General features: G+C 40.8%; 1 protein-coding gene across 2 annotated transcripts; it reads right to left on the bottom strand.

Moving 5' to 3' along the window:
- Window positions 1–1,925: 1,925 nt before the first annotated feature.
- Window positions 1,926–19,863, bottom strand: LOC122877582 (tetraspanin-1). Of its 2 annotated transcripts, none has more exons than XM_044199325.1 (8): window positions 19,546–19,863; window positions 19,112–19,174; window positions 13,809–14,015; window positions 10,765–10,839; window positions 6,038–6,136; window positions 4,104–4,247; window positions 2,898–2,981; window positions 1,926–2,245 (listed from the first exon to the last, which is right to left on the bottom strand). In XM_044199325.1, the coding sequence occupies exons 2-8, from the start codon at window positions 19,166–19,168 to the stop codon at window positions 2,186–2,188; spliced, it is 726 nt and encodes a 241-aa protein (XP_044055260.1). In that variant the 5' UTR covers window positions 19,169–19,174; window positions 19,546–19,863; the 3' UTR covers window positions 1,926–2,185. The 2 variants fall into 2 exon arrangements, with proteins under 2 accessions (XP_044055260.1, XP_044055261.1); XM_044199326.1 differs by having other exon boundaries at window positions 19,626–19,863.
- Window positions 19,864–24,687: the final 4,824 nt, after the last annotated feature.

The raw sequence follows: 24,687 nt of genomic DNA, 5'->3' as shown, positions 1-24,687 counted from the left end.
CCCTTCATCCGCTCACATATTCACATTTAAACATACACACCCCCTCCCCCAACATGTGACAAATACAGTACCTCCACATACATACATACACAATGACACCTACAGTACATACACACCACCACAACTTATCATTGCACTTTATGAACTTCAACTGTACCTATTTAAATATATGAGCCATATTGTGTCAATATCAACAGTTTTCTGTGCTTTGTCTAAATAACCGCACATTTTGTTCCTTATATTATTGTCTAAGTCTCCTCTTATGTATTACATCTTTTACTATGGCGTTCTGCACTACTCAAAAAGTCCCAGTTGGAAAAAGGAAGGATTATGCACTTCGACTCCCTTGTAATGTGAATCGCCTCCAAGAAGTGCCAAGTTGAACTGACGGTAGCTTAAAATATAATGAAATGAGCAACTGGAATTAAATGCAAAGAAAATGGTGAATGAACAAAGGATTCCTGCTTAAAAGAGCAACTCAGCAACAGAGTGGTGAGTGTAAAGCTCATGAGAATGAGAGCAAGATAAGAGAACAAAAAAATGAATAGAAAAAAGAAATGACAGTGCCTTTTGTTTTTGATTTGTAAAATGCCTACAGAACCTCAGCTGCAGAGTTAGTGATAATTCTCTGTGGGTTTGTCACTATGATACTATAATAAATAGCAATAGCATGTCCTGGGAAGAATCTGTCTTTGTATTGTACTTTAGGTATCACGCCCTTTGTGTCTTTAAATGAGTGACTCTCTCGTACTCTCTCGTTGCAGTTTTCTCGTGTGTCATACAGAAACAGTTGAACAAAGTGTCTGGTTGCTGGTTGAGGAAATGGGATGAAAGCACTGTTTCAGGAGCGATAGATAACCTGCTGCACGGCTGAACAATGCTCTACCTCCTGTCTATTGTCAGGCCTTTTATTGGTCAATATTAACTTAGCCTCGTGTCACAATGCATGCAATCTTCAAGGGCAGGAGATTAGACCATTATTAAATAGTACAAAGGACAAAAGATGTACTAAGCTCTGCTGCTTTCTTTCACATGCATGGCCTAGAGGAAACAATAAATACATGTTTTTAAGTAAAGCAGGGCAGTACAGTCTTATTAGTATTGAAAACAAGGATAAATTGTAGCCTTGGACATCTCACTTATCAATGGATCATGAAACATTGGGCCCCTGGGCACAATTATGTAAAAGGCCCCCCACCTCTACTACATAGGAGCAATTGGGTCAAACTTAAAGAGATGCAAAAGTCGTTTTGGGTCTCTTTGGGGTCCTTTAGCGTCTCTTTCAGAGACATTTTGCAGGTGAAGCCCAGGGGCTCCCTGACCCCGTGGGCCCCAAGGCCCGTTCAGTAATCCATCCCTAATCTCAATCATGATACCGAGAATAAAGACAAAACAACATCGACAATTTCTCAGGAAGTGTTTATCATAGAGTTATGAAGTGGTTGGAGTCGCTGGTCCTGGATGCATTTTTCCCCATTGTAAATTGTCATTTCCAGGTTTTCTTTTAATATATCCTCAATATTCCTAAACATACAAACACAGGCATCTCCTGGATAATTTAACAACACTACCGGTTGGGGCGCCCGGTAGCTCACCTGGTAGAGCGCGTACCATTAAGGCTGAGTCCTTACCACAGCGGCCCGGGTGTATCACAGGGTGTTTGATGAAAACAGCCTGAGACTGAGCCAGTCAGGAAATGTGCCGTAAACCAAAACTAGGAGCTAAAACAGGCTAAATATCTCCGTAGAGCTGCAGAGTAGGTGATCATTTTCTACGGGTTCAGAACTGCAAGTGACACCTTTCATAATTCACATAGTAATTTGATCTATGGTTAATATAAAAAAAATATTGATTCATTGTGGCACCATTTACATTTGATGAAAAGTCTCAAGATCCAGAAAATAAATTCACAGGGAACAATCAGGTAAATGCAGTCAGCACTCAGTGAATGCTGTCTCATATATTTTATTGGCAAATATGAAATATATACACTCTGCAGGTGCTTATAAACTTTTCACTTTATATAAAATACAATCACTGGATTCTTTTCATCATAAACATTACTTTATAGTAAAGCTGGAAATCTCCCTGAAAAAAGGGGAAACCAGAAAGGAAAGAGACTGATTGTTAAATAATGCAGATTAAAAAACAAAATAATTCCTGTCATGTTTTCCCTGAAGGAGTCTCAGCTGACTCTGTTGTCCAGGTGGCAGTAGAGGTACATGGACACTATCATGGCAGCAATCTGAGGAAACAAGATAATACAAATGTTAATCTGTTTTTGCATTATATTTACTAAAACCGGGCGGACTTTGTAGTTAATCAGATGTTACAGAAGTCCATAGTAAAAAAAAAAAATAGACTATGAAAAACAATTTGAAACTGCTCTCATTCCTGCAGTGTTAACTCTTCACACACAAATTATACATCAAAAAGTTCTAACATGCATCCTTTCTCGTAAAAATGTAAAAATGTCACCCACAAGAGTTACAGATTTGGAGCTCTGACCCTTAATCCATGAGCAGAGAACTGCTATTGAAACTGAAGGCCTTGACTTTAACACTGTACAGATACTGTACTATTATCTGAATAAGGACTGTTATTTTTCAATGTTTCCCCCATAACTGCTTTCACAAAACTATCCAGCTCACATGGGCTAATTAGGCTCATGCTCAGGAAAACTGCAGCCAAGATGTCTGGGGTTCATATCTCCTGCCGACATGCATGTTTGATAATAAGGATATTACTATTACTGACTTTAACCAAGACAATCCCCTTACAGCTGGAGTTTGTTGATTGGGGATTTTTAAGCACTTTCATATGTACTGAAGCACTGTTTTTCAGCCAAAATGAGCACACGTTCAAATATGTTGCATTTCCTTTTCATGTTATTTTACCTCTAAGACTCCTATTCCTGCTGCGATGCCTCCCACAGTGTTGGCGTGTTCTTTGAGGTTTTCCAGGATATCTTTAAAACAGCCCTGAGGAGGAAAGTCTTTGTCTAAATATCTATAATTATCAATTCGTGACAAATCGACATGATACACATTAGACAACAAATGAAGGCACCAATGGCCGGAAATAATACATTCACTATGTTGCAATGTAAAACACATTTTCAGCATGAGGAAATTAATGCTCGCTGCACCTAATATACAGTAGCTAATATATCTAATTCTAACTATCAATTCATTATTATTATTATTCATTTATCAATGTTTTAAAAAAAAAAATCATGAAAAATCAATGTCCTTGAATTTTTTTATTTTATCTGACTTGTTATTTTTATCCACGCTAGTGACGGAGCTGAAGGCAGGGCACTGCTGGTTGGTCGGTCCACCACCTTGGTCCAGACTGAAATATCTCAACAACTATCAGATGAATTGCCATGAAATTTGGTTCAGACGTTCATGTCCTTCCTATGTATCATCAGGTAAGAATTTGAATTTGTCCAATACTTTGGTTTATGACCAAATACCTGCAAAACTAATGACATTCCCATCAGCCTCAGCTGTAATTGGTGTTTAGTGCTGATTAGCAAATGTTAGCATGCTAACAGGCTACACTGAGATGGTGAACATGGTAAACAATTGTCAGAAGTGCTTGTAGGATGGTCACATAGCTTCGGGAACCCCCTCCCCCACAACTTTCCGACACCGGATTGGGGGGGGGCTTTGTCCGACCATCTCCGTAACCTTCTGAAACCGACCGTCCGACATTCACACCCACTTCAGGTTGTGATTGGCCAGCTGTGCAGAGGTTAGAGAGGAGCCAGGGTTTGAACTCTCTTTTTTCTTTCTTGACGCAAAATTGATGTCACTTTTCGTGTGAACAACCGAGTGCAACACTATGAATGTCTTCCAGGAGAGGCTGAAATGTGCGCTCCTACCCCCATATTTAAACAATATCACGTGTCCTGCCCTTGAGTCTGTTTTGATTTCCGACAAGGTCGGGCAACATTGTATTGCATTATACTTCGAGATGTTTCTAATATCTGTCCGTCCCATTTATATCAATGAGGGTACACTGAATAGACTTTCCTTTTCTGCCTATACTTTGTATGTGTTTCTTATACTAAATTGCAGTGGTGTTTTCCATCTCACCGGCACAGCGCTGCGCTCTGCCTCGTCCGAGCTGCAGGCGGCACTGTTGGTCCCGCAGCAGCTGGGCGGCAGGTTTCCTCCGTTCTCCTTTTCAAACTTAGAACCCACAAAGTCTGTGTAGTTGGTGAAACCGCAACACTTCAGCTGGGAGAGGAAGGAAAACAAACCGTCATCACACAGCAGGAAAACATTTGAGAAGAATGTTTCGTGGATAACGATGTAGTTTTTATCCACAAGCATTATCCATCTCCATCGTGAATTCTTCTTAGTAAACTTTTGTCAATTAACGTTTAGTAAGCGCTTCGCTGCTGCGCGAGTTCATGTTGTCAGTTCAGCTGTTGTTACTCTGTATTGTTCTGCATTTACATTCAGAACAGAACCGTTGAAAACTTAACAGTGAAGTCGGTGGGTTATCTCAAGTGACCATGACTCTGTTTCTGGCAAAGTTTTACAAATGTCACTTTTAGAAACTTTGAGCACTATAAACTAAATTCCATTTACCTACGAACAGCAAGAATATATGTTTTTTTAACACAAGGTTTGACATTGCTTGACAGTTTTATTATACGTTGCCCATGTAAACCTAATCATTGGTAACCTGTCACACTAGTGAGAATAAAAGTTTCTTTTTCAGTGAGTGAGTTAAAATGTGAGATGGAAGCTCCCAGAGTTACTTTGACTGAAGCTATTGTGTGCAGGTGAGCTGAGGTGAACTAACGGACAAAAGCCAACAGATATTATGCACAGTGTGGAGTTGAGATTCCGTTAGTGCTTTTGTTTGATTTCAATCCAGAAACTTTAGCCACAGGCAGTTTGTCTAACTTTTATTAGTTCAGCTCAGTGAAGGACACAGCAGAACAGTGTTCCAGAGAGTATATTGAATTAGTCGGTTCAAGTAAGTCAGTTAAACCCTGCGCGTTCCTTTATATACTACAGTAATTCTAAACATTTTCTAGTATTTACTATGCTCACATTAAGTATAAAATGAGACATGCCAGCACGCAGACTGAAATATAATTCTGAATTGCCAAGAAGGCAACTGCACCACAGCCCCAAAATCCCCAGGGTTACTCTGTGTTTAGTATGTTTGTGGGTTTTTATTTATTAACTATTTTTAAATATGTGCCACTAAATTACACTATCAGCTGTGTCAAAAACTAGCTGTAATATCATCATTTCAGTGTATATTGCGCACACGGTGCATTTTCCAAAATAAACTGAATTATTCTACTTAAAGGTGACAGGATACATATACATGCAACAGAAATGGAGTTGCATTCAACAAAAACTAATATTTTTGGTTGCTAGTTGTGAATTTTTTAAATTATAAACTGGCAGTAGTTTTCCAGAGTTGCAGTTTCATTGGCATACGTTGGCGCACATGTTGTGTAATAACTTTTAAAAGTACAAAATATACTTCTTGTATACTGACAAAACACTGAACTGACAAAATATTACTGTAGTGTATACTTCATGGTGTGGAATTTGGATACAGTGTGTCTTTGTTGAAAACAAAGCTCATCAATGTAATATTTGTTAGCAGACAATTATCAGTTGCAATTTGTTGGAGAATCCTTCTGTGCACCACAGATGAGACACGAAAATACTTATAACTTATACTTATATAAAACAATAATGTCAATAATGTAACTTTCATATAAATAATAAATAAAACGCGTTTGACTGTGATAGATTATGCAGCAGGTTTCAAGATTCAGCAAGTTGATTTTCATGGAGACGAACTGAAAACAGTGGCTGCAAGAAGGTGGAAAATGAATTTAAAACCTGATTATGTGATTTGGATGATCAGCAGGAACATTAAGTATTCATACAAATGCACTTTATAGTTAAGAGCTAATGAATCCAAAACCAGTACATTCCTTTAAGCTCAAAACATGCACATGATATGATGCAGGACTTCAGAGATACTGTACCTCTGTCATGGTGGTGTTCCAGATCTTAGTGACCACAGGTGTACTGCCATAATCGTTCTGTAAAGCAGGGGTCGCCCACGCTCTGAGGATCCCCTCAGCCTGAGGAAAACACACATACACACACACACACGTAAGGACCCTCATTAACATTATGTATTCCCTAACCTCTAACCTTAAAGTGAACCCAATTCTAACTTTACCCCAAAACCAACTCTTCATCCCCTTAAACACATTTGAAGTTATAAGGACAGGGCAACAAGTCCCCACTTGCAAAAATATTTCCTTACTTTTCTTAAGTTTTCTCCCTGGCCAAACATGTCCTCATTTTCCAATATATCCTCACTTTCTAAAATGCCCACACTTTCCAAAAATGTTTCTGAAATGGCCCTGACTATCGAAAAAATGTCATCACTGTCCACAAAAGTTCACAATTACCAAAAATATTTTTACTTTCTGAAAATGTCCATGGGCATTTTTCCCAAAACACTTAGCCTAGCTCCATCAAAGGTAAAAAAAAAAAAACCCTTTTTAAAAGCCCCGGCACTACACACTATCTCTTGTAGAGTCCAGTGTGTAGATGAGAGGCCTATACATGCAAATACGCTCATGTGGATGGGTATAAAAGCACATCACATCACTGCAGAGCCTTTACCGCCAAAGTCTCAACAGTCTCACACATATACACACACTTATACACACACCACACTATAGAAACCCCTGAAAATAAAACACTGATTTCACGGGCAGGGAAGGTAATTCTCTGGGAGTCGCCTATTCATCAGAAATTAAATTAATCTTCTCTCACACAAAGCACTTGGGAAATAAACAGCCCTGGCCTGGCACCTGGAAAAAATGAACATAAATCAAAAATTGACCGAGCCATTATTCTCCATTCTTCTTCTCCTTTTTTAGGTCGTAAATGGGGAGGGGGGGCATTTACATATATATTGATGCTCCTGATGGCTTTGGTCAGGACCCATTTTGTCTGCTATTTGTGTTTATCCAAAGTGTAAAAAAGGCAGGTTATGTTTCAGGCAGGAGAAGAGTCTTTTGTTGTGAAAGAATTCCTTCACAAACACACAGGTTAGCCTTCTTTCACGCCTTCCCTCCTCCTTTCCTCAGTCTGTTTTTTCCATTTTTATTAATAATACCATCGCATACAGTCACACAAAGACCCATTTGATGAGGAGGGAGAGTGTGTGGTTTACTGTATGTGCATGTGGCCACGTGCAACCGTGTGTCTATCAGGCTTGTGTGTCTAAAAGTGCATTTTCTTCCTTCGGTGTGTGTACAGTGAAGGGGGCAGGCGTACGAAATGCCCGAGGGGATACTGGGATACATGCCACAATTAAAAGTGCCCCCCAAGAAGCTGGGAGAGCGGCTGAGATCAGCGAGGGTTATTACCAGCCAGCTAATTCATCACTGTCACTCGGCTGTGCGCCTCACCGCGTCCCGTTAAACACACACTCACATGCTTACACACTGATATGGGCCCCTACAAACATACCAACGCACACACACACACACACACACACACACAGAGACATGGTGGACAGGCAGGACAAAGCCTATAGTAACGCAGCACAGTGATGGGGGGACGATAACACATCTATCAGTAGAGTGTACACCTACACACACAATAACAATCTTCAAAGCTTCATGTGTCATAGATCTCTTGTTGCTTTACAGCGTTTTGCTGTTTTTGAAATAATTATCGATATCTTTTACTGCAGTGACTCACCGACTGCTAATTGGTTATTGTTCTTAAGAGGATACATTCAGCTGAGCATTACTTTGTTGTAATAAAAGGCGATGCTTGGTGGCATTAGTCATCAGGCACATTTCCATCCACTTGTTTGTATGCTTATATATAATTTGAAAATAATAGTTTGTGCCCCTCATTTATTACTGCATTCAAGTCACCGAGCTACACATCACTTGAAAAATAACTGATGATCTTTCTCTGAAAGAATTTCCATAATCCTCAAGGACTCTTCTAAAAATGTTCCATCTCCCGCACAATATAAATGATTTTTCACCTGTTTCCCAAGTTTCTACTAATCCAAACAGCGACGGTAGCTGGTTTGATACATGAAATGACAAAGACAAATATGTGATGTTCTTGTGTTTAGAAATAGCAAATAATAATAATAGTAATAAAGTGATGTTAATATAGACAATTATAACTAATAAAGTAAAGCTAAGAAGTTTTTAATTTGGTTCAAGTTGTACAAATCGAACAAGAAGATATCTTTGCTCATGAGTCTTTGAGGATCCTGGAAATATCTTAAGGACAGCAGACTTCTTTTTTTTTTTTTTTGTCAAGCGTCATTTAAAAGTCGATCCAGCAGACACACAGCAGCATTAGCATTCATTTGGAGTGGTGTTTGTGTCCACCCGATGAATTAAACACTTCTTTTCTCTCTGGGTTGCTCTCCACCAACTCATGAGAAGCATTTAGCTGTTAAACGCGTCACTGTGTTCACTAGCTAGTCACTAATCATGTCTGCTCTGCTTCACGGCTGCTACATCTTAAGCCGAATAGGTAGTGCACAGTGGGTTTATTAGAGCTTTTCGCTGAAACAGCTGAGACTGAACCTGAACAGTTCAGACTCATTGTAAAACTCTTTGTTTTGGGCTGTAAAACCGAAACAGTGAGCTGATAATTCTCTGTGGGTTTGTCATGTGTGACCCCTTTCACATACACATAGTTTCCATTATTAATATAAAGATATTTATTGGTGCAGCTTTAAAGCAGAAGTAATTGGAGTTGCATTATTAAATCGGGCTAATCTTTCCTCTTACTGATGAGATATTAAAGCATAGAGCAATCTGTATTGGATTACGTTTTGAGAGTACATTCCTAGACACGGAGGTCACTGTGATTCATTAAATTCTTTAAAATCAGCCCCAGTAATAAATCTCCGCCCTGGTCACTTCCGAATCACTTGGCGGAGAAAGACCACTGACGGCCTCTCATAACGCCTGCTGGAATTGCTCATTAAATCTCTGTTATTCTGACCACCTGAAGGTTATTGGCTCTTTGATTAGATGCGCCGCAGGGGCCCTGTGGCCAAAAGGCAGATTTATACCACAGATAAATAGAACAGAATAGATCAACACTTTATTTATTGTCTCCTTTCATTGTCTACGCCTCTGTCGCTTACTTATTGACACAGGCAGCTATATATATGCATATTAGATGTATATTGCCCATATTCATTATTCTGATGCTATTGTGTTTACTGCCTTATCAAAAGCAGGAGATGGGCAGCTGCTCTCACACAGTCATATCTGTGATGGAACTCAATGAAGTCCTTTGTGTTTGGAATGAACAGATTATGCTAAAGCTAACAAACAGCGCATTAAATTGATTCAAACCATATCTATGATCTCCTTAAAGAAGACAAATCTATGAGTTATGTCTTGCATTTTATTGAGCTTTAGACAACAGCTCACACCTCCCACTCTCTCTACACCGGCATGCTGGCTGTTGGTGTCTATTGACCTCCCGTCAGATGATGTTTACATCGCTCGCCTTGGTTAGCTCAGCCTTTGTAAATGACAGGCGAGAGATGGGGCAGATTTATCTCAACAAAACCGCCTGAGCAGCAGCGGCAGCAACACTTCCAGCTCAGCCTCCAAGGACATATGCACACAGAAACACACACACACACACACACACACACACACACTCGTTAGCTTCTTTGTGTGAGAGCAGGCACACTCAGGATTGGACAGGACCAGAATACATTTGATAACAGAGAAAGGGAGAAGTTAAAGGCAGACCTGTACACTGCAAAAAAACAAACAAAAAAAACCCGTCCACTTATCATATCTGTCTCTAGTTGAGTCCTAAAAACCCTGCTTTCTTAAAACATGAAAAAATCTGCCAGTGATGTAAAAATATTTGAACCTGTCTCCATTAGAAATCAACTTAGAGAGGAGTGTCTGCATCTTTAAACAGTAACTAGAACAATCGGGCTGAACACTGACTTGATGTTGCCAAAAAAGATTTGGGGCAGTCTAAGATTTTTTTTGCAGTGTGCAGCTGCTTCCCAAACTGGTTTACCCACAATACCAGCACAGACAAATGAAATTCCCAGACAGTGCAGAGTCCACTCTCCTCCGTTCATCAGCTTCTCCTGCAGATGGACGTTTGTTAGATTACCTCTCTTGCTCCTGGGGACTCAGATACATCCTCTGGATAAAAAACTCCACTTTGTAATTTCTTTATTAGGATCCCATGCCTTCACTAACCTCCTTCTACAGAGCTCATTTGAAATCCTTGTAATTATTATGCGTGGCACTAAATGGAAATGGAGCACGTGTGTGTGCATGTGCGTGTCTGAGAGGGGGACACATATGTAAATAGGCTGTTTTGCATATAAAATGCTTTAGCTTCAATATTCCAGAATAATAAATTGCTCAAAGTTAGAGACTCACACGGCCCCGGGCTATCCCGGAGTCATTAAGTAGCCAAATGTAGTGAGGCGGACATAAAGCCAGCAATTCAATGATGGCCGCAGCTATAATGGAGAATTTACATGGAGATAAAATCCAGAGTGGGATGAGGAGGTGAGAGGTTGACAGAGAAAGACAGAGGGACGAGAAGAATTAAGAGACAAAGGGAGGGGAGTGAAGAGGAGGAGTGGAGGAAGAGATGGGAGAAGGGAGGTGGTGTGAGGAGGCAGTGAATGAAAAGAAAGAGGAAGTGGGGAACTTACAAATGAAGAGTAGGCCAGAGTCACGACTGCAGCTGCCACTTCAGCGATGAATATGATGAGGATGATGGAGAAGAACTGCAGGGGGGAGACACAGAGAAAGTTTTGTGTTTTTAATTATATAAAAATAATGAAAATCTTCAATTTGTCGAGCAGTTTTCCAAAACCAAGTCTAGAGCTGCAATGATTCGTTGATCGAAACTAAATTAATCTGCTATTGAATGAATAAACTATTTTGATATATTAATCAATTAATCGTTTTTAGCAATTAATCAAGCAAAAATGCCAAACATTCGCTGGTTGCAGCTTCTTAAATGTGAAGATTTGATGCTTTTCTTTGTCATATCCAGTAGTAAACTGAATATCTTTGGGTTTTGGACTGTTGGTCCAATGATTATTCTCATTAGTGATTAATCTGAAGATTATTTTCTTGATTAATCAATTATTTGTTTTGTCTAAAAACATGTCGAAGTAGTGGGCCCAAGATGTCATCTTCAAACCTCTTGTTTTATCAGTCCAAAACCCTAAAATATTCAATTTACAATGATATAAGACAGAGAAAAGCAGCAAATCCTCAAGCTGGAAACAGCAAATGTTGGACAGTTTTGCTTGAAATATGACTCAAACTAATAATTGATTATCGAAATAGCAGATACATTTTTTGTTGATATAAAATAATAGATAAGGTATATAACATATGATGTAATAATATAAAAATAATATATAAGCTATATAATATAACATTTAATGTAATAGTACTATGAAAATCATCATTTTTCAAAAATCAAGTCACAAACTGCTTCACACAAGACAAATTAACCTGGGGCCTTCTGCTACAATGAAGTCAGACAGTTTGTCTAAACCACTTTATGTGGAGGTCAAACTGAAAGTGAGCGCGCCTGAAATGTCTGTAATAATCCCTCATCACACAGGAAAACTGTACAGTAGGTCAAAGCAGGAAGTTGGTCTTGTTTGGGTAAATGTTACGGTTCACCTTGGTTTTCTTTTCAAAATAAGTTTGTCTGACTTGAAGTTTTTGTTTACAATCTGTGATTGTTTGACTGCTCCTGTTTCCTGTCACGTCCTGATATTATTTAAGAGACATGTCACATGTTCTCAGATCTCAGCTTTTAACTTGGTAAGTATAATGTTGTTGTTCCTGATATGAACGATGGCCAAAATGATCAAATCTATAGGTAAATAAAAGACATTAAACGTGACCAGATTAGTGCTGTTCCAGCTTCTTAGATGTGATGATTTGCTGCTTTTCTCTGTTTTATATCACTGTAAATTAAATGTTGATGATATTCTATACACTAAACAATTGATCTAATAACCTATGGTTAATCAAACATAATGAAACGTTGGTTACGTATCGTAACCCCAGATTCTATTTCATATAGGCTTCGCCCTCTAAGAGCTGTCGCTGTTTGGTTTCTACTTGTTAGTTGCAGCCCTAGACCAGAATAAAATGAGGTAATCCAAGATCTAAGCTTTCAATATCTTGTGGTGCAACAATCCCTTCTCTTGAGCTTCCTGTTTATTTGAACATTGGGAACACACCTGTGCCTTTTCATGCATTTATGTTTGCATGAAAAGGCACAGGTGTGCTCTGCTTAATGTCATTATAAGTAAGCTGTGTGATTCCCTTTTGTCAACATTAGCTCTGATGAAGATCTGATTGGCTTTTTAATTAAATACTGCATTAAACCTAAGAGTATGGAGCCTCTCTCAAAAACCAAAATCTGATAAAATAATGAAAAAAAGAATAAATCAATAATTTAAATATCCAGGGTCCTGTTAGTTATCCAGGGTCCTAAACAGATAGTGTTGTACGTAACAATCACAGACTGTCGATAAAGCTTGGCTGATTACACAGAGGGACAATGAAGAGAGACAGAGCCTGAATGATCTGGTCTATCAGCTCATCCATTCTTTTTATTCAGTCCATTACAGCTGTTTCTCACGTGAGCCAGACATGCGCTGCGTCCTGCGCTGTCAGTCACTGGATCTGCTACACCGTCATCATTCAACTCCGTGGGAGATGGGGGCATGATGGGGGCTCTACGGGGGGAAAATGTGCTTCCTGTGCTCCTCATTAGACTCACTGCAGTGGACTAAGAGGTAGTTAGCCCCGTCATTAATGAGCATAATAATGTACACTGTACTGTTTGGGGGTTGGTGGTGTTGCTGATATGAATGAGGCAGGAGGGGTGGATGTGGATATTTGCTGAGCTGTTGATGATGTGAATGCAATGATAGGTGAGATACTGAATGTGGAGCAACTGGATGTAAAAGCACCTCATGAACCCATACATGATCGTTAGTGGTGTTTTACATCACACTGTCAGTGGCTGAACTCTTTTTTTAAGGGCAATGAAACAATACATGAGTAGATGGCTGAAATGTCTCACTATTGGCTTTACTACATGGTTTTACTTATTTACTTTTACCATCTTGAGTCTTACTGGGAGACACCTTGAGAAATCATCCGTGTTCAAATACATGGACCAACCACCAACTTCTTAGGAAAATATCTGGCTCTTTAGCTGCTAGATGTTCCATTTTCTTCACCAGCTGGTTGCTAACTGTGTCTTAGCATATTTAGCAAATTTTCAATTTGTCATTGTTTCCAGCATTGTGGTGTGGCTGTTTCTTAAAAGTCTGTTGTTTTAACTAACACAGCAAGCTAATGCACTATTTTTGCATGGAGTTGCATGGCAAAACTGACCAGTTATAGATATACACACTTATATCTCTTATTATATCTATCTAGAGTATGTTTTTCTCCACTTTCCCCTTTTCCTCATCTCTGTATGTTCATGACATCAAACAAATTTTTCAGTCGTTTTGCAAAGTTTTCGCCCAAGTTCAAACAATTTCAACAGACCTGGCCATACTATATGATAATTCATTTTAAAATTCACTTTGTGTTCCGTGGGAACGTTGGGAACGTTGGGCACGTTAGCGAAGTAAACCTCCACTACATCTTCACCTTGCTTCTGCACTAGTGTTGACACATTCTAAACCATGTCTTTTACACCTACCGTGAGCAGCAGACACTTGCTTTCCTTGTGGGCCGCACAACAGCCCAGGAGCCCCAGCAGCACCAGCAGGGCCCCGATAGCGATGCAGAAAAAGCCCACGTTGACGAACTGCATGCCTTGGCTGGAGAACGGCCCCAGCAGCTGGAGAAAGGAGCCCCCGTCCACGCTCACCCAGATCCCCATGGCCAGCAGGGTCAGGCCGCCCAGCTGCAGGAGGATCCAGGAAAACATGATCAACATACAGTACGTTCTATGCAAGTGTGTTATATAGGCGGCACACAAATCCCTGTCATTTATGAAAGTGGGGCATTGACCAGTTAGCTTTCTAGACGATGTTATCCGAATTTAACAATGGCGTGTAAAACATCAATAATTTGTTTGCCTTGAAGTCATTCAGGTGGGGTCAACAGCTCTTGAGGGGGTAACAGGTTTTGTAAATGAGAGGCCATCTTACATCACTAACCCTCTCTTACTATTACCTCTCAGTGACACCATGACACCCCAATCTCGTTCACTCCATTCAGAGAGGATTCCTTTTGTGAGACAGAGAGAGGTGCTGCCTCAGGCTTTCCATTACGTATCGAGGCCGAGCAACAACTTGACCTCTTTTTACTTTTCTGAGTGAAATGACTGCCTTTATCTCCCCACTCTTGTCACACAGGAATAATGGACAGCAATCCATTTAGTGATCATCTTGTGCCAGTGGATAAAGCCAGCCTTGGGGTGTACAGAAGTAGGCTATGGGGTTATGGCATGGACAGTCAAGGGGGAAGATGTTTACTGTCCTCTAAAGACACAGGTCTTTGGTGTTTCTTTTTTCAGCTCTTCAACTAAATTTGGCAAGTTTAAGCTGGACTAGACACCCCATATGTAACCAGTATTTCCACTGGTATACACTGTTACACTATTTTATTTATTACAGATCTTTTTACAGCAGACATGTAGGAAAACGGAATCATGGAGGTGCACAGACTTCGAGACAGCTGGACAAAATTTGAGTCAGGCCAGAAAATAATAACATAAGAATAATTCTTATGACACATTGCACTTTTTTACTGTTTTTCTCACCATTTACAGAATTTTCATTACTGATGGTCCTGAATCCAGCTGTAAAAATCAATCCTATCTCAATGTCAATGACAGGCTGCAATTGAATTAGAAGACAAACGATTAGAATCCTTCAACAGCACACGCTGTATGATTTTATTTCCTTACTGTCAACACTGATTGTCCCAGACTAGAACAGACTTGGTCCAGCTGGGGCCATCAGTCATGATGCCCTAATCATCACTATAAACGGCCCAATAATCGTAATGCTTTTCCCTGCCTTTAGTTTCACTCAGGAGGCAAATGTAAAAATGCATTGTGAGCTGCAAAGGCTGGTCCCATCCCAGAGCTGAAGAGACCCGAGTGTAAATTCAACACATGAATGCCTGATTTGGGCCGTTACATATGCAGTCTGTCAGACTCTGAAAGGACAAAATTAATCCTCAAAACTTGAGATGGGGGTTGCAGTTGTTGAGTTGTATAATACTGTACTATGTTACACTGTGACCATCTGCTACGAGTTTGGACAGGTGAGTTGGATCTTCAGGGTATTATCCTAAATTGGTTCAAGTGTTACACGGGCATTTTATGTTTGCCCCTCTTAAACTCCACTAGGATGCCTACGTCCTCACTGTCTTTCAGAGAATGTAGCGGGCTCAAAATTGGCAAGGCCATTTCTAAATGGGTCCCTTGACCTCCCTTTAGTACTTGCCATCCAATCGCCAAAAAATGCAATTCTTACAGAAATCTCCAAATGTCAAAAGTTTTCGATACCAAATCACAGCATGGATTTTTCTGTGGTGTTCCTCAAGGTCGTGGTGTTTTAATGTAGTATTTTGGAGGGATTTTTGGCCATTTTTATACATTTTCAAGTGGTCAAAAATGGTAAAGTTTAGCACCAAATCTGTGTAACAAATGGTATCAACCTATGAGACATAATTGGCCATCACATATTTCCATCATAAGGTTCTAAGCACTTATACACTCTAAACGTTCAAAATTTGAATAAGCGCCTAACCAAAACACATTGTTTATTACAGATTTATGAATAGAAAAACTTGCTGAGCTGTATCTCAAATCATCAGGTTCCCAGCTTTCAGATGATGTATACCACTTCTATGTGGCATATACTGATGACCTAAAGATCCCCTGTCACCCCCTAAAAAAGACAAAAATGGGTCTATGGTAGTGAGGTGTGGAGTGGAAGAGGTGATAAGCAAATTAAATTTTAAGCAGAAATTAGAAATAATGTTTCTAAAAAATAGAAATAAAGGTCTGTCTCTAATACAACCTTTTTTCAAATAAAGGCCCCACTGCAGTTTAGGTAAGTAAAGGCCACTATTTGAGAATTTACAGTAATTAAACTTGTTTGGTGATCTCTGACCATGAACACCAAAAAGGCAAGCAGTCACTTCACTAGCAGTCACTTCTTCATTCAAAGAAATCTACTGACTCAAAACCTGTAAAACCTGCTCATAACAAACAAAATCAGAACTATGTCACGTTTCACATTACAGTCTGGAAATCACCTGATCTCACTGCCATTATCTCTCCTGTCTCTCTGCCTGCCTCTCCCTCCTCATCTCTCCACCTCTGACCTTCTCTTCCTCTTCTTTTCCACCCTTTTATCCTCCTCCGCCCCCTCTGTGTATTTCACCCTGCACTACGCGCACTGAGTGATTTCTTCTTTCCTCCTCTGCAGAAACCATGTTTGAAACCTGATATTGTCTGTCAGGCTCCATCAAACCCGTTGCAGTCAGGGGGCCCCCTCTGCTCTCCATCAGGCCCCAACACTCCACATCTCCTGTCAGACGCTGAAGTCTCCCATGTGGGAATCATCTCCCCCTTCTTTTCTTTGTCTCTACTTTTCCCTACCTTGGCCCTACTCTTCCTATCTATTTCTTACTCTTCTTCATTCTTCCTGCCTCTCCCCACCTTTCAGTCCGGGGTTTCTTGTCTTTTGAACCAGTTCGGTGCCATCATTGCACCGTTGGCAAAATGTGATACGACAAGCATATTCCCCCTCTGTGTGCCACCATCATCCCTCACCAAGTATAATTATAGCTGGCATGCTGTCTTCCCTTTGATGGTGTGCCATGTGCAGGTGGATGCCTTGTCAGTTGAACATTCACATGGCAAAAGCACTGGAAGTAGATCAGATATTTGAAAGAGTGGGGGGTGGTGGGGAAGGGAAATATAGCCTATTAGGGTTAGAGGAGAGGTAATGAATAACAGGCTGCAGAGTAGGAGGCCACGGCCTCCAGAGAGGGGGAGGTGAATGGAGAGAAGAGATAGAAAGATACAGAGGGAGCAGGAAAGAGAATGGGCCCGTCCCACCCCAATTGAAATGGAATTGGTTCTCTTAGAAAGGACTGGAATGAGAAAGACGTCAGTATAAAACCCATCTTCATCAGTCATATTACCGGGAGAAGACAATCTGATTAAGTCCCAACACTCGACCATGGATCTGCACACACTGAATCACTTTCTGCTTTATTTCCAGTGTTTCAATCAGACAGCAGCTTTCATTAACACCAGTCATCTTAACTGCCAGTGCCTATAGACTCAAGAATAATAATAATCAAGCTTTGGCCGTAGCGTTGGCAGTTATGTGCATTGAAATCTTCAAAAGCTGCAGAGGAAAGTGTGAACACAGTCGTGGCCAGGGAAAAGGGGTAACATAAAATGCTGATTTTGCAAAGTAAGTTTGAGGTAAATATGTTGTTTTTTTAGTAGTATTACTTAGCTCATCACTGTATTTTTTTGTCATTTCATGACATGTTCTGATTGGTTGGTTTGTAGGCGTGGGTCGTAGCAGCATTCATATTGTGAGAATTTGGTTCTAATTTTCTAACTCTTCTAATTTTGACATAGGCTGTTTGGTCGCCAAAGCACCTTTTGGTCGGCTATCGCTGGACGTGTCTCACAGTGAGATCTAGGACTGCCAAAGATTTCAACATGTTTCTCTAACAATTGTCAACTTTTGTCAGGGACAGCCCAAAAGCACACAGTGTCAAGGGACTTTCAACATGACTCCTTGGCCTCCACCTGCAGAAGCCTGACGCTGGAGTCATCTGGAGTGATTGTAACACTACATAAACCTGTTGCAGTCAGCCAATCGCTCTCCCTCCCCTAGCGTACACACTTTTGGTTTGTTCTCCTTTAGTTCCTTTTCTCTTTTAGTTAAGTAAATTAATCAGATTACAACTTATGTGAGGGCTCCTGTCTTTCCATCCTTGAGCTGGATTGTGACACAGCGAATTACTGACATAAGTCAGTTCTCTGGTCTTATGGTGAATTCTGTTTCACTGTCGAATAGGTTTTGTGTTGTGACAATGTGTTTATAGCATCACAGTTAGCAGCTACAAATGAACAAATTTCGGATGTGCTGGCACAGTTTATATAGTGAAGAGAAACCATAACATTATTAATGTACAAGTATCAAGTTTTGGAATTCATGAATTGACTCAGATTCACATGAGAATATTGATTCTTACTACTTCTTACTGAACTGATTTTTTCCCCTGCCCCTATAGACAACAGGGGTTATTTCCTCAAATGATAAATTCTCTAAATGCAGATCTCCACTGGAGACGACTCGTCTGATGAAGAAGAGATGATAAAGTTGCAACACCAAACTTGAAATGCAGCTGCAATGGCTGAGCGTTTGCATTAAAGCATTGTCTTTATGAGCTGAAGAGAATAATTTTATCATTCTGCTCTGCTGGCTAACATTTCAAAAGGACATCATAATCAGTGTGCTGCTGCGACTTTTAGATTCTCCCGCACCACATTTATCAAGCAACAAATGGGAAGTGTGAGGAAAATGATGACTTGTGCTGGGAGCTTCATCTGTGACAGCAGGAGCCCAGGTGGGCCCGACTCGGCAGGCAAATTCAGCTTACCCCTGCCAAAGTTTCTCTCCATTTCACAAACCACATTAGTTATCAACATTAAGCCGAAGATGTGGCAAAATTAGAGCCTGTGAAGTTAATGAGATGAAAATTGCAACGGTGGAGAGAAAGTGGAGGAGAAAAGAGCATAATTTAGGTCTTCTGGCTCAGTGAGCCGAAATGTTTACGTAACGTCCCTGTTTGCATTGAAGGGCGGCATGAAATGATTTTCTATGGATTGTGTTGAAAGCTATTGTTTGTTTTTCTGCTTCACACGCGACTTGTAAAGATTTCACACATAACACCCCCCCTCCCCAACCTCCTCCTCATATGAGCATGCAATCAAAGCGGAAACATACTCACAAAGATAAGCAAGTTGAACAAGACCATCATCAATTTGACGAATGAGAAGCAGCCCATTTTAATCTGTAATAAAAGGAGAAGATAAATTGTAGCATTTCTTCTTACATCAGCCCAGACCTATCTCCCATACGCACGCGCACACACACACACACACACACACACACACACACACACACACACACAGGACTACAACGTCTACGTGGCCAGTCTTCACATGCATGCTGTGCTATTACATCCAGCCCACATCCCAGTGAAATTACTGTGAAAATTACACACTGACAATGAGTCTCAATGATAACACACACAGCTGTGAGAAACGGTAAAGATAACTGTTAGTGGGAGATCTATAGGAGAGGGAAAGCCATCTTAGGAAGGAAAATTTAAAGTGTTTACATGTAGCAGAGACATTAAGGCACAGAAAATACAAATCTTACCCTTGAAATGTGCTAATATTTCTTTATATCCAAAGTAGAGCAGATTTAAACCAGATGAAGAGTCTGAAAGCACAACTGACCTAAAGCAGCAGAACACCTTAAAAAAAGTTTAAAAAGATGCAGTTTTTTGAGTGCAAAGATGACCCTGTCTAAAAATATCCGTATAGTGATGATGTCCACGCAGGTAAAAGCCTGTGGCTGAGTGCTTTTCCTCAGGCCTGCTGGTGGAGTTAGCAGAGGACTGGGTGTGGTCCCAGAGGATACAGGTGACAGGTGAATGTTGTACAGGTACAGAGGCTTAAGTGGCAGCTCTGACCCCTGCAGGCACACAGTGACACAGATTCACACAGGATCACCTTTTCAGGGATTTGAGGTTGGAAAAGATGGATGTCTACAGTGTCTCTGCTGTAGACCTGCCAGACTCTGAAAAGACAAACATAATCCTCAAAACTTGAGACGGGAGAGTGATGAGAAGAGTGAGAGTAGAGAGAGAAGTGTTGCACAATACTAATAAAGCTGTAGCCTCTTAGGTTGAGTCTGTCAAATGTGTTTGTCATTTCTTAGCTGTGATATTGTATGAAACAACAGGAAGATACTCTTCAGTGTAGCTCTTCGAGTTGTTCTCTTACAAGTCGACTCACATTTTGTCACATTGGCTTGTATTCCGCTAAGAACATCAATGTAAAAAGACTCCCATACCCTCAACGTTCCCTTAAATGTATGTATTTATTTAATTTTGGCCACTAGGTTGCAGAAGAAACCTGACACATCAGCAGTGTAACGTTATAAGATAAAATATTTGGGATTCCTCCCCAAAAAAGCCTTTTCTGTGGGATCTTGCCAGAACAGCTCACTCTTCATTCCGCTTTAGGGCCTTTACACACCGGGGGCGTTTTTTTCGTGGGGTTAACGCCACGAACTGTTGTTTTTGTCATACTTTGTAGGACTTGAACACAAAACACGAATATTACACAGCGAAAAAGCGCCGTAGATGTTTTTCCGGAACGAGTCGATTTTTCGCACAGTGAATAAAGGCATCAACCAGTGACGTGGTTCAGAACAGACGTCACAACTCCTGACAACCTGTTTGAGTTTGTTTTTGTCCAAAGAAGCGCAGACAGTTTTTCAACCGTTAATGATCTAGAGAGGGTTTCTGCAGCAGCAGCGCAGTGAAGCCTGATCCCAGTGAGAGAGAGAGAGAGACCGCCTGGATGTGATGGAGTTGGTGCGACCATAGCACAATGGAGCCGTGTGAGGTCAGGCAGAGCACTGAGGTCGTGCTCACATTAGCTGATCAGCATCAGCTGCTTCATTCATGCTTCACAAGCATTGACTCATTCTTCAGCAGGTTGACTAGTCAAGTCCAATCATATTCATACAGGTGTAGCTGGGCTTTTATAAACCTGGCATTTCTCACTATTCATACGTCAAAACTAAACATATAACATACAAGACATTAAACAAAACAATTGACAGTTAAACAAAAGAACTCTGTTCATTTGTACATTCATCCTTGCATATTTATTTTGCAGGCAAATTTATGCTCATAAAAACGGTACTGCATTAGCACCCACTCTGGACCTTTGCCTCTGCTCTGTAGCTCTGTTGCTGCTTTCTGCTGTCGACTCTGTTGTTCATCTCTCCGTCCTTTGTTCCTGTGGCTCCTGAACACTGCAGTGGCCCCTGCTGACCACCAGAGGGGAGTAGTGAACTACCGAGACGGCTGTCGTAGCCTCCTCTCTTCATTGTTGTCCTGCAGCTTCAACTGGTGATCAGTGATTGTGTGGAGGAATGTGCTCTTCTTTGTCCAGGAAGTTGCATTGTTCTTTATGTTTACTTGTTATCACCACATCATGATGCTGTTAATTCAGTGGTACATTTTACTCACATTTCAAAGCCAGCCTCGAACTAAATATTTGATTACAGATCGTTGCATACGTTGACAGTTTTTCTGCATCCTTACCCCAGTATTTTATGTGTGAATGCGGGAGCTTACAGTGTCTTCCTTTGTCTCATCACTTGTTTCTTCCTGAGATTCTTCTTGAGTCAAAGCCCATTTACACTGAGATGCAGGCGAGAGAGAGAGAAAAAACGAGAGAGAGAGAGAAAAATGGCAGAAACCTTCCGCCCAATGCCACCTTGTTGGAGAGTAGAGCCCATATCAGCTGAAGACTTTCTCAGTAATATCACTTTAATGGCCTTATTGTGAGTTATGACAATCTCACCCACACCGTCATTAACCCACCGGTCCTTAATCTCAGTGAGAGGAGCACCTGTCAGGCTTCGTTAGCCATTAAACCGTTAATAATCTCTGCCCATGTCCACGCACCCACACACTCTGCGGCCGCGGCGCGTGGAAAAAGAAATGATTAGACGAGTGCTCTTTCATCACCTCTGATGAAAGCAGTGGCGGGCCGCGGAGATCTCGGGTGAGATGGAGAAGGTAAAAAAACAAGGGTGGCTTAATGAGGTCTGTATTATCATTGGCCCTCCAGGGCAGCTGCCACAGTTATACATCTACTGCTGCTGGGCTATTGCCATTACATGTATACCTCGTAAATCCCATGTGAGCATTGATTCATCATTTTTAGGTTGATATAATATCATCCAGTATGTGCTCAGCTGCTATAATGGTCCTAATGCTCATTAAAAGCTCCCAGAATCCTTGGTAGAGTTTCTGTGACTCACGTTAATCAGCCTGGAAATGAGGAATCAGTTAATCACACTGGCAGCTAGAATTTGCTGGTGACACATGAAAATCTCTTAAAACTCCATGTTTCTGTTTGGAAACTCTCCCTGACACTGGAGGTTTAGTAAATGTCAGAAGGGAACATTCCCTAAAAGTCCAAATGATACCCTCAAATTAGTAAATTGTGCAATCAATATACTTCATCCTTCAGAATGAGTGCCTTTGAATTTCTCGTTAATTATTACTTTTGGGGCATTTTTTATGCCTATCAGAAGTGACAGTAAACAGAGGACAGGATATGAGGGAGGAGAGCTGGGGCGTAGGCGTGTGATGCGCACCAAAACACATCAGCACGGTGCGTGTCAACTCGCCAGAAACGTAGCTGCTGCATAGATTATGTTCACCAACAGCGCTTTTTCCAGTCCAAAAAGGACTATGGCGTTGTGTCACAAAGGGAGTTGTTTAGGGTGATGGTGGGGTTAAACCAGGGGTTTCCAACCAGGGGGTCGCAAGAGGGTTACCCAAATGGGAAATTAGAGAAAAATAATTTGTCATACATAAATTATTATTTAGTTGTCTGACTTTTCTCCTGAGAGGGGAAAATCACTCTTGGATTGAACTGCTGACACCTGACACCATAGACATGCAACTTATCATGGGGGGTCGCAAGGGGTCATATTAAGGTGCAAAAAAGCTTGTGAACCTTTGGATTTAAGCTGCAAAAACACTTTGATTATAGTTAGGGAACTATGGTGGTTTGGTTAAGTTTTTAATTACTTAACCATCATGATGATCTTTCTTAACCAAGATCTTTAAGTTGCTTAAACATAACCACAAAAATATTAGTTGCCACAAGTGGTTATTATAGGAAACCCAAATAAATTGTATTCAGTATGAACATTTTACACCATTGCAGATACGTTCTTTAAAAATGTTCACTAATTATGTTGATTAAAAAAACTCAATAAGCATAATTTACAGGAGACAGGGTTGACCTAATCACTTCTTTCTTGTGGAATTTGAGGGAGCAAACTAAGGAATTCATCAGGAAGAAATTACAAAGCTGAGGTAAAGAAATAAGTGTATTGAGAGCTTAAATTCAGAATTTGGGGAAATGATTTGTACTTTGGAAGCAGAAATTACTAATTTTATGGCACGATTCGTCACAGATTTCCCCCTGGGCTCTGTAGAAACCCTCTCACATCTCTGTTATGTGATTTGTGCTCAAAGTAAAAAAACATGGTTGTTTTTCTTAGTTAGTTCCTGAAAAGCTGACATTGTGGAGATGAAAGGTTTTTACCTGACCGGGATGATACACTACCAAGTGTGTGTGTGTGTGTGTGTGCAGCAGGGCACTGACAGGCCCTCTGTCAGACATTTTCTGATATAGTAGTTCATGACCCCATGAACTATAAACCACCAGTACAGGGCCTCTTGACTTTGGACTGGCGAAAATAGCCTCTGGTCATAGAGTGTGTTTGTTACAAAAGTCAGATGATGATGATGATGAGGGTGATGATGGTGATGTATACTTGCACCTACCCTGACCTCTCCCCTCTGCAACCCCCCAAGCAGGATGTGTCACTAATCTCCGTGTTGTTGTCCTCGGTCAACAAAGGGGGAAAAAGTACGAGCTGATGAATCTCCTCCCAACGCGTCACTTTGACACGGAATAATGCCTTTAGTTGACATAATAACAATCGCTGGTCCCAGTCTTTGTGAAGTGCCTAATTATTTTCACGAGGCAAACGGTATTGAGAGACGTCATCTAAACGAGCACAGCAGTCACTTTATTATTGTTCATAATCCATTATGTTGACATTGCAAATTGATAATTTCTTTCAAGTGAGAGATGAAAATCAGGAGCCGGAGTGGCGCAGATTTAAACACCGTCGGTATGGAGAGTGGTACTCTGTGACCTCTTGTGTCTCCTGCTCTTTAATTTATCACACACACATAAGCATTGCATATTAATTCACAGCAATCCATTAAGCCATAGGGGGTCCGCAGTCTATAAATCAAAACTAAAGGGCTGGCTAATTGACTCGCACACAAAGGAACAGGACGGGCTATGAAGAGGCTGGGAAGAGATAAGAGGAGGGGGAGAAGAGATGAAGAAAAGAGGATGAGGAGGAAGGGGTTGATGGAAAATTAAGTGAAGGACAGGAAAAAGAGAAAAAGAGCAGCAGCAGTGTATCGCTGCCTTTGACCCATGTGCCTCCTTTGTTCTATGACTGATGGTATTCGGCGATGACACACATTGCTTATGAGCCCCTGTGGCCACGGGCTCGATCTCTGTGCAGCAGCAGCATATAGGGGCCAATTCTCACAGGGCTCTTAGCAGCGCTGCTAATTAGCTAAAAGGGGTCATTTGTATGCAGCTTCTCTGTCTCTTTATCGCCCGCTCTTTCTCTGTCTCTCCCTTGGTCTGTTTTTCTCTCTCGGTTATCAAT

This window comes from Siniperca chuatsi, linkage group LG6 (assembly GCF_020085105.1).
Source record: "Siniperca chuatsi isolate FFG_IHB_CAS linkage group LG6, ASM2008510v1, whole genome shotgun sequence".
Lineage (NCBI taxonomy): Eukaryota > Metazoa > Chordata > Actinopteri > Centrarchiformes > Sinipercidae > Siniperca > Siniperca chuatsi.
Note: the sequence above shows the minus strand (reverse complement) of the source record. Positions and strands in the feature narration are given on the sequence as shown.